At 39.0% G+C, this 10659-nt stretch overlaps 1 protein-coding gene across 1 annotated transcript; it reads right to left on the minus strand.

Annotated features, from left to right (window-relative positions):
* Positions 1–5933: 5933 nt before the first annotated feature.
* Positions 5934–8975, minus strand: tsc22d2 (TSC22 domain family 2; the record flags this gene model as incomplete). Its single annotated transcript, XM_035653282.1, is given in 2 exon segments — positions 5934–8442; positions 8924–8975. Coding segments are annotated over 2 exon segments (352 nt in total), but the record flags the coding sequence as incomplete, so codon positions are not given.
* Positions 8976–10659: the final 1684 nt, after the last annotated feature.

Raw genomic sequence — 10659 nt, forward strand, 5'->3', positions numbered from 1 at the left:
TGTCTGTCTGTCTGTCTGAGCTGTGAATCAAAACAGTGGAGGCCGCATGAGCAGCTATCATCAGCAAGTGGGCGGCGTCCTCTTCGTCTTCTTTGAGGTTTAACTGCAACTGAGTGTTGATTTACTGCCATCTTGTGGAGGTAGAGAGCTCCTACACTTCCTCATGCTCCTATTAATTAATTAATTAATTAATTAATTAATTGCATTAAAATTGAAGGATTTAGTGGCATCCAGCTGTGAAGTTGCAGATTGCAAGTGTGTGTTTGTCTGTTCTGGGCTACTGTAGAAATGTGGCGATTCAACAGTCTGTAGATTTAATTAACAGCTCATTTTTTACAGTTCTTATTTACAGGTTATTATACAAAGAAAACATACTTATGAATATTGTACTCCATTTCTGCCAGTACATCATTGTAAATATTACCCTTAAGGAAAGAAATAAGATAATTTGCACAAGGAATAATAATGATTAGATTATCATTATTATTATTAGTTAATACGTTAGTTATTAGTTTAGTTTTTTTAATCGTGCTTTTGTCTTATGCATTTTTAAAGATAGGGGGCATTCTGATAATAAGGGTAGATGTTTTTATTATACTTCTGTCTTATTTTTCTTTGCCTAGAGGCCAGTATAAGTAAAAATGTGCCCATCTTATCCCACTCTACTACATATTATTTATATTTTACAAGGATGCATCTGCTTCCCAGTCAACCACAAGGCATCTCATCACATTTACACAATGTTTACACTTAACCACAATATGTTAAGATAATCTGGAGTTAAAATTTACGCCTGAGAATGGAAATTGCTCAACTGTCTCTAAATTATCTCCTATACTTTCAATAAGTATTTTCTCAAAACTTCCTTCTTTGGAAGAACATTAAGAAAACATAAATCTCAATTTCTCCCACATTTCAGTTTCATTTATTCATTCTTGTAATGTTTTTACTTCCAAAGTCCTATCTTCCCAAAAATTAAACTTACCATAACAGATAATAGTAAAGGGCACTCCCCTGCATTTCATTTTCTACCTCATTCAGGATCCAAATAACCCCTGCATTTCCTAAATCCACTTTTAATTATATCCTGTTTCTCTAAATTATATATTTGTCTATAATTTTCCATTCTTTCCATCAGTTTATACATGTGCAACGTGTTGGTCTATAATTTATAGTTTTTGTTTGTCTGTTTTTCTCATGGAGGACATTTTGACTTGTCATGGCAGGTAAAGCACCGGTGAAACATAAATTATGTCAGCCATCACACACAATACGAGGGCCCTGGAATTCCCACATGTTATCATCTCCTACTCTGTTTTTGGTATAATTATGTCCCTGTGACATCCATCTGAGAAAGTTATTACTTTAACACATATGATCTAAAAAATAACCCCTTTGATTAGAATAGACTTCTTTTCTTTCACCATTCATTTCTAGTGAATAATTTAACTATAATGTATTTAACTAGGTCTTGCCCTGAAGAATACCTGCTGTTCCTCCACTTTAGCAACCACTTTCATGTCATACCCACACGATGGCACCAGAGTCTTAAATTATCTGCTCATTCCACACGCTCAAGTTTACATGAATTAGTTTTATGGCTTGATGCCAGGGGTTAGTCAGTAGTGTTACACTCAAACAGTAAATCGAATTAACAATAATTGCAAGGGCGTGGTTGTGGATGACTGAATGGTGAGTAATTGTCCCTGCCTAGCACACACACACGTACACAAATCACCACTGCAATTATGTAAGACTTCCTTCCCCTGTGCTGTGCGGCATTATGTGACACTTGAGCTTATTTGGAACGGTTATGCTGAGACAAGAGAGTTACACAACCATTCCCAGTAAAAGTATTGCAGTGAGAGGGGAAAGCTGATCTTATTTTATTTCTCTCTGATACATGTGTAAGTACAGTGGCCCCTGAGAGCTGTAGCTGTACATTTTGACAGGAAATGTTCAAATTTAGCTTACTAACAATAATTCAGGCAATCTCTATGCCAAAAAATAGTACAATAGCATAAAGTACAATAAAAGTTATTTAAACATTCAAATTTATTTGAACTTGTAATGTTCATCTAGTAATGAGACTATAAAAATACATTCTTATGGTTTTGCTCATTACAATCTCATAATACCAGTGCTGGAAGAAGTATTCAGATTTTTTACTTAAAGCAGCAGCAAGGAACTTTGGTCCTTTGGACAAAAGCGGTAGTGTTTGCACCACGTTTCATTGATTTCAAGGGGAACTAGACCGAATCCAACCTGGTGGAAAAGCATTAAAAATAACTATACAGAAATATCCAGTCTTCTCGCTGATGCCCTTGTTGGTTTAAGTAGGTCAGCAACAAACTGAGACTGTTACATAACCAGTTACAAACTCTGTGTAGTAGGTTTAAGTAAGAGTAGTAATACTCGAGTAAAAGAACAGTCAAACAGAAGTACTAAATAATCAGAATTCAATGTTATTTTATCATATTATTATTGGATTATTGTTACTGGATGCATTAACATGTAAATAGCATTTAGATTGTTTAGGGAGGGTGTCCTGATTTGCCCATTGATGCTTCTTTTTTTGTTATATTTGTAGATTTTGTATGTAAAATGTCAATCTGTAACTAGTAACTGTATCTGTAAATAAATGTAGTTGAGTAAAAAGTAAAATTTTTCTCTCTGAAATCTAGTGGAGTAGAAGTATTTTAGTTGCATAAAATAAAAATAGGATGAAAAAGTACAAGTACACAAAATTGAAGTGCATGAATAAATGTGATTTGCTATTTTCCACCCTTGCATAATATACACAATGTAACCTGGTGAATATCCTCATATGACTGACTCCTGACATGTATTAAATAAGTGTCAGGAGTCAGAACATGTCAGGACAAGCTGATAATCAAATTATAGGGAGAGGAAATGTTAATTCTAGCTTTCACTCATAGTTTATATTAATGCATTTTCTGAACTGTGTTTGCTCGCAGTGATGCGGGAGACACACCCCGATCTTACCACAACTCTGGATAAGCCACAGTGACTCAGAGCTGTAACCTGCTGCAGCATGAACACACATGTTGAGTGAGAAGTAGCTGAATAGGAAGAGTTGTCACAGTGACGCAAAGCCTGGTTGATCTAGTTTTTTTTTTTTGTGTTCGCAACAATGTGCCAGTTTGAGTCTTTGTAGTTTGCTCTTTAATGTTAATCCTTCATGGAGGAGTCAGAAATTTGATGATGTGCTTTTTATTGCTATCCAGCAAGAAAGTCCAAACTGCGTTCAGAAGGTTTAGCAGACATGTAGCAAGAAGCATAACCCAACACAGAGAAAGACGTGGTCTAGAATATGCTAAATTCAGGTCATACCAAGTCTATCAACTGTTGTCACAGTTTTTCTGAAGTCTCTTTTGTTCATGTTACACAACACAGTGTTCCATCATTCCCTGGTACAGAGTGTAACCTTCAACGGAGGGAAAAAAAACTTTCAAACAAAATTTTTTTGAGATGATAAAACAAAAATTAGATCAAACAAGGCCATCCAGAAGTCAACCCAGATACCGGGGTAAAAATGAGCCAGAAGGGCCTGTCCACCATTGTTTGGACCTAAGTGATAGTTGATCAAATTACGTGTAACTTTGTAAAACTCTAAAAGGGAAATTGGATTCACATGTTGGCACCTGTAAACATACCATGACATGGTGTTTTCTTCTGCAAAGTGCAGTCACATTCCCATTTTTGTATTATTGGTTAGGAGTACAAAATGCATCCAGAGGCTTGTAGGGAGAAAGAAAACAGATAATAAAGAGTTAGTAAGTCCGGCTTTGCTTGCAATAAGGTGTCAGAATTGTGACTCAGTTAGCTGGAAAGTTGCTGACGTGTATTTTTCTTAAAAACTAATTTTTTGGCATGCGCTCTCCTCCCGGTCATTTGTATCGACAGGCCACTAATTCAAAGAGGAAAAAGTGTAAATGATAAAGGGTATTCATATAGTTCAATTGTCTTCTGGTCAGTTGTAACAAATTTAAGGCTTTTTCTTAAAGCTACAACCTTTTTCCACTTGCTTTTATTCATTATGATTATCAACTGAGGCCGTAGTTTTACCTGCCTATATCTTCACCCCTGCAGACCTGCACAAAGAGACACTGAAAGACCGACTTAGAATGACTTAATGTGAGCAGAACACCTGGGATGTACCTGACCACGAAGGCCAACCTCCTTTCACTGCTTACATGGAGGAGTTATTATAGAGCGCGTATTTTCTCTGCGTTAGAAAAGCAAGTATGGAATCCACAGTCTGATTTAGGGCGTGACAGACGTGTCAGAGTCTTTGCCAAACACAACACTGAGTCAGTACCTAGAAAGAGAAACATTACACAGTGAAGGAAAAAAGACGAGCTCTGACGGGGACACCAAACAGCAGAGACGTGCTCAGAATAGTCTGACTTATTATAAAGAAGCTGTTCCATAAAACCAGTTTAGAGCTAAAGTGGTTGGACTTATTTAAGCTTGAATTTAGGAACTGTTTAAGAGCTCAAGCACAGATTTAATCCATCTATGAAAAGAAGAAACAGAGGGACAAGCTTACTCTGGCTTACTGTTACTCATTATTCCTTGCACGGTTTAGAAAGTAGACACTGACAATTAAAACAATATTTTGAAATGAGATATTTCAGTTGTGAAATTGACGTCAGCTTCGGGGGTGAAGGAGGACAAGTTACATGCCAGAATTCCTTCGAAAATTACCACCTTTCCGAACAACTATTAGGGGATAATTTATGTCTGAATTGGCAGGTTGGTGACAAGTGACGAAGGATGCCGTGAAGAGTTCATACATGCCTCTGTGCAGGTGTCGCCTTCATTTTCTCCTTCCTTAAAAAGCTTGATTGTTTTGTTTTATGTATCTTTCAAGCGAACATGCAGGGATTGTTTACTTCCTCGTAGGAAAAATAAATTCCTTCCAAACCAACAGATCAGATTGCACAGAGCGTCGTGTCTCCTGCTGTTCCAAGGAACTGTGATAAGAGGATATGAGCTGTTTTAGAGATGATTCTGAATGAGACATTGTAGGTCAGAGTTAGCTGGATGCCTAATTACTAATAAAGCCATTAATCTGAAAAAATAATATATATATAATAAAATAGTGGTTTTTTTGGTCAGATTCGTGTTGCTGTTTTGAACTTAATAGACACAATTTAAAGTTTTCTGTCAAAAAATAAAAAAATAAGTTTTCACCAAATTTATTTACCAATTTTATTGCAAGTGTTTTAATTTAATGGGATTTTCAAAATTCACAAATTTTTTTTTTTTTTTAAAGTTTTTCTTTAAAAAAAAAAAAATTTAAGCATTTTCCTGAAAGATTTTATTCTCTACTTTATAGAAAGACAAAGGGGTATACACACATTTAAATGACATTTAGAGCTTAAACTGCCTTTGATATTACTTATATCTCTCAATTCCTCAAAAGGTTCAGCCACTTAAAAGTATTTTGTTCTCTAACAGACGATGTATACTATTACAGTGGAGATCTGAACGTCCGCCTGTTTTAACACAATGGATCAAATCTACTCTGGAATTCGCACACACGGAAACCCTGAGCTTTATTGTGAGGGCACGAGCCATTCCAGTTCTAACCCTGCCTTTAACAGAAGGACTTGCATGAGAATGAGTGACTGGCACTCTTTCACATAAGAAATTTCAATATGCCGCAGTAGGAAAAGAAAATGGCTGAATTACAATCAGCTGCTTCAGCTTCAGGGTCCTGGTGTTGTGCATGCCTCACTGTCATGACTTAGTGGGGAAATATGTTCATGTTAATAATCATCTGTGAGTGTTTTGCATACCTCGTTTTGTTTTATTAAATGTAATAAGAAAATGTCATGAGTGGTTTTCCTGGTCACAAAAGGGGGGGGATGGGGGAGGATAAAAAAAAAAGCAACATGAAGACATTTTCTTAATAAAACAGTAATTTATTTTTGACTCAAAACTAAAATTGTCTGAACAGCACATTACAAGGGCATTGTTAAGATATTTTCTCCAAGGCTCAGTGATCACTTTCATACAGTACACTTGGCATGTACACGGCATCTCCTTCAAATGAAAGAAAAACAGGGGAAAAAAATACTCTAAAGAGAAAAGAAATAAGCCCATTTGCAAAAAGAAAGAAAAAAGAAAGGAAATCAGAAGAGTCCATCCTGTAGAAAGATGACTGATTGTACAATTACCAAGCATTTTCGTTTGGTTCTAAGCCACAGAGAAAGAAACCGGATCGCCTGGCGACAGCAGACGACGGCACAGGAGGCACAAAGGACGTGACACAGACAGGACATCCCATAATATGCTCACACACAAATCGACTGGGTTCCAGCTTCTAAGTGTGAAATGTTTAATAGCTTCTATCGTTTTGCTTCTTCTTTTTGTGTGGATATTGTTGCCTAGTTGTTATTTTTTATTTTTAAGTGTTGGTACACTACAATCGAAATCTAGATGCTGCATTCATTAAATACATGAAAATCTGCAATGTAACAAAACCTTTTGTCTGCATATGAAACTCAAACACAGCATTTACATGAAAACAAAAAAAGATGGCTCCTTTTCTGACCGTTTTGTGCACAAGGCCCTTTCCCCTCCGTCCGACACGAACACCTTTCCATTCTTCTTTTTATTATTATTTATTATTCTTCTTTCCCCCTGGACTACTTACTTCACCCTCTATGCCCATTGTTCCCTTTCTCTTTCGTTAATCCTTTCACAATCATTCACAGACTGACAGAGAAATAAAGAGTGCTGGATGAAAACATGAGGTAAGAAAGTGGTTTGATTATAGATCATGCAGAACATGCAAAACAGCGACAAAAAAAGAAATATAGGAAAGGAGAGAGTAGAAAAAAAAAAGTATGAGTGTGCATTTAAAAATGGAAAGAAAAGAGAGAAAAAAAAGACTTACACAGCTTTGCGTCTTTGGTTATAAAGTAGGTCGAACAATTTTCACAGCTTTTCATCCCCCAACCAAACCCCCAAATTAATTTCTGTTTTTCTGCTTTGACAAAGAAAGTCTTTTAAAAAAAAAGAAAGGAGAAAAAAAAAGTAAATTAATAGTTTTCTTTATCAAAACATCCCATCACATCTTAACAACAGGTGTTCTCCTGTACAAACCCTCCTTGCTCTTAATACTTTACACTTTACAAAATATACATTCAACCTGGATTTCACCTAATGTAAGCTCGGCTTTAGTGTTAGCACTATTTCATGAAGAGAAAAATTTCTATTATGGAACTTATTGCCTACTTACTGAGATCTACTTGTTGCAAGAGACTACCAAATTTAATACCTGACAGATTCTAAAATACCAAAAGACCAAAGAGAAAGGTTTCTTTTTTGTTTTTAATAAGTATCTCCATGACATTGTTCATTTACATTATGAAAATAGCAGCCCTGAAATAAATAATGCAAATACTAAAACTGAACTAATGAAAAAAGTATTATGATTCATGTCAAAGTACGGTGGCTCTGAGAAAACAACACAAGCTTTTGTTGCAGCATATAACAAGCCGAGGCTCTCAATTCACTCCACTCAAGCCGAGGCGCCCGCTGGCGTCCTCCTCCACTCAGGGAGGATGAATCTTCTCCCCCGCTCTCCCCCCGCCCACCTCAGTTCTCTGGGCCAGAGAGTGATGTGGGGGTGAGGATACAGAGAGGACAGTCCCTGCTGGATGTTACAGGACCCTCGTCGGGCCCCTCACAGGATTGCACCGTCCTCTTCCACCACTTGTTGACCCAACAAATTGATCCCCCCTCCCCCACCTCTCCTGCACGAGAAAAGCATGCAGTTTTATGGTGTGCTCACCTGCCCCACCTTCTTTTTCAGCTTTCTTGCAGCCAAACACGGGGACAGAATAAGACTTTTCAAAGGGTGGTAAATGTCTTAATGTGAAGGCCCGGTGACGGCAACGTGCACACACTGAAGCATGGCTCTTGGTGGCAAACAAAGATGTCGCTGTTGATTTTTTCCTCAAATGGAGCATATTTAACGCAGAGCCGAGCCTTTTGCTTTATGGAGCTAAGGGGACGGTAGCAGTTGTTGTCTTTACTAACAGGATCTTCTAATCCTGCCCGTGGGTGGTGTGTGTTTGAGCGTGTGTACTGGGGGAAGGGGGATCACGCCGAGGTTATGTTGGGCTGATGGGGGACGCTTTGACTGCCCTCGTGGTGCGCCAAGGGGGTGTTGTTGTTTGTTACGAGCGGGTGTTGCTGCTGCTGCTGCAGCGGCGGCGAAGTGCTGCTGCCCTGGGTGAGCTGACTGGACAGCTGGCCGAGCTGCTCCGTGTTGGCCAGCGACTTCAGTACGGCATTCTCTCGCTCCAACACCGAGTTCCTCTCGTACAGCTCCTTGATGTGCTCTTTCAACACCTCCACCTCCTCGCGAACAGCATACATCAGGTGGCTCTTCACCAAGTCCTGAAAGACAGGAAAAGGGAAACTAAATTTAGCACACAAATGACACTTGAGAAAAAATGAGCTGACATAGTTTTTAAACATCCTAAATCCTAAAACAAAGCAAAATGTTACCTCAGTTTAAAGTGTGATATATATTTTAACTGTGTTTTACCCACAGGGGTTTTACAACTGCATTTTCCAGAGGTCACCTGTCAATCAAACTTTATGGGCAATTCTGAGATACTGAATATTAGATTTTACACTGCATTTTTTCCTACAGGTTGTTCTTTAGAATAGGAAATGCAGTAGCTTCAATGAAGTTAATAAAAGGTGCATTTAGCACAGATTATGTTAAATGTGGGTTTTGTATTTGTTGTCTCTGAGACAGTTGCGTCACTTAGCCTCGGCAGTGGGACAACTCATTCTGAACATTTCTCAGGCTGTGCAAAGAAGGTCGCCTGACAACATTCATTCTAGCCTTGAAAATGTGTAGAAAACTCACCATTGCCTGCTCAATCTTGTTATCGATGGCGACAACGCTGGCACCAGATGCACTGTGGGAGAGAAAGAGCGAGAGTTAACCACACGGGCTCATGTCTACCACGTCTCAGATTGAGATCAGCTCAAACTGCCAAATCTGGTCCCTGGCGTGTGGAGTCTCGTGGGATTTCACTGGTAATTCAGGAGGAAAACAAATTCCATTTCCAGAGAATGAGATGAACTGATTTGAGACAGAATCCAAAACACAGACCAAAAATAAAAACCCGGTACTATTTTTAGCGCACTTGACAGAAAGTGTCACAGATGAACACTTTCAAAACCTACTGAGAGCCACTGTTCACAGTTATTAAAAGGCAAAGAGGGATCTTACACACCTACTGTTGGTTGTTTTGTTTTTTTAAACACACAGGTCAGACTATGCTAATCACCATATAAGGGATTTACATGAAAAAGCATTAGAGTGAAGAGGGTGAGATGTTAAGCTGTCTCATGCCTAACACTCAATCATGCAACAGGCTGCACTGTGTGGCCAGTCGACAGCTCCTGGCCTGAAAAAGAAATAAATGTCTCCAAGTGGAAAATAGTTCACTTTCAATAGTGCTTCACGACCTGGACCTTACACCCCACACTTACTGTACAGACATGTCTGCATGAACCCACACAATCCTCTACATTAGGGATAACTTAAAAGTCTAATGCTGATATACTGAGGTGGCTCTGGCCTTCACCACTGCCACAGTAAACTAATCACAGTGGATGAGCACAAAACCAAAATCATAACACTGATATTGTTCTCCTTTGAAGGGACCTTTGTGAGCTTGCCAACGTGTACATTTCCACTAAGACAGCAGCAACTGAAGCGCCTCACATGACGTCTTTCATCAGTGAGACCAGGTGTCCAACTGGTGATAGGACACAGCATAGACGGTGAATCAGGGCATGCTCTCACACACACACACACACACACACACACACAGACGCACAACAGGGTGATCAACAACCAGATCATATTGTACTCGTCTAAAGGGATTTTTAAAGTATTTTAATAATGTAAAAAGCACAAAGAACCGTTGTTTATCCAACGCATTACGCTCATACGTCCACAGTAAGTCAGCAGCAGGAGCCTCGATAACAATGCTCCCGGAAACTGTTTAAAATACCAACATTTCAGCACAGTCCTATCAGCGTTTGTGCATGCATGACTCCACTGTAATGGAAACAGATTCCAGACAGGGAGTGTGGCTCCTCTCCTGCAGGAGTTGAGCTCCGGGTGCGGCTGTAGTCGCAGTCAGCCATCAGTTTACATTATCAGGGAAATCTCATTGTTCTCTTTTCTCTCTCTTCTCTGTAAAAACACCAATTGAAACCCGTGTTATCGCGTCCCGGCGGTATGTGAGGCATGCGTACCGCTTCCATCCCGACCCACTTTGTCAACATGTACGTTAAAATCATGTAAAATCATCTAAAAGCAGCGCAACAATTTGTTTTCACCACCCTTCCCCCCTCCCTCCAAGGAAAGAAAGGGAAAACACGTTTCCCACTTTACGCATAAAAAGACCATCAACTTACTAAGCCACACACGAGATCCTCGTACAACCAAACGATGCCAAGTTTTTTTGGGGAAAAAAAAAAAAACCCACTTGTGGGTTTTCCCCATCCAAACCGCAGGAGGGCGGTATTGCAAGACATCATTCTAGCACAATCACCCGCCCTCCTCGGAGTGATGGAAAAACACAC

The sequence above is a fragment of the Morone saxatilis genome, unplaced genomic scaffold (genome assembly GCF_004916995.1).
Source record: "Morone saxatilis isolate NCDOM2014 unplaced genomic scaffold, NCSU_SB_2.0 Contig12, whole genome shotgun sequence".
Taxonomy (NCBI): domain Eukaryota; kingdom Metazoa; phylum Chordata; class Actinopteri; family Moronidae; genus Morone; species Morone saxatilis.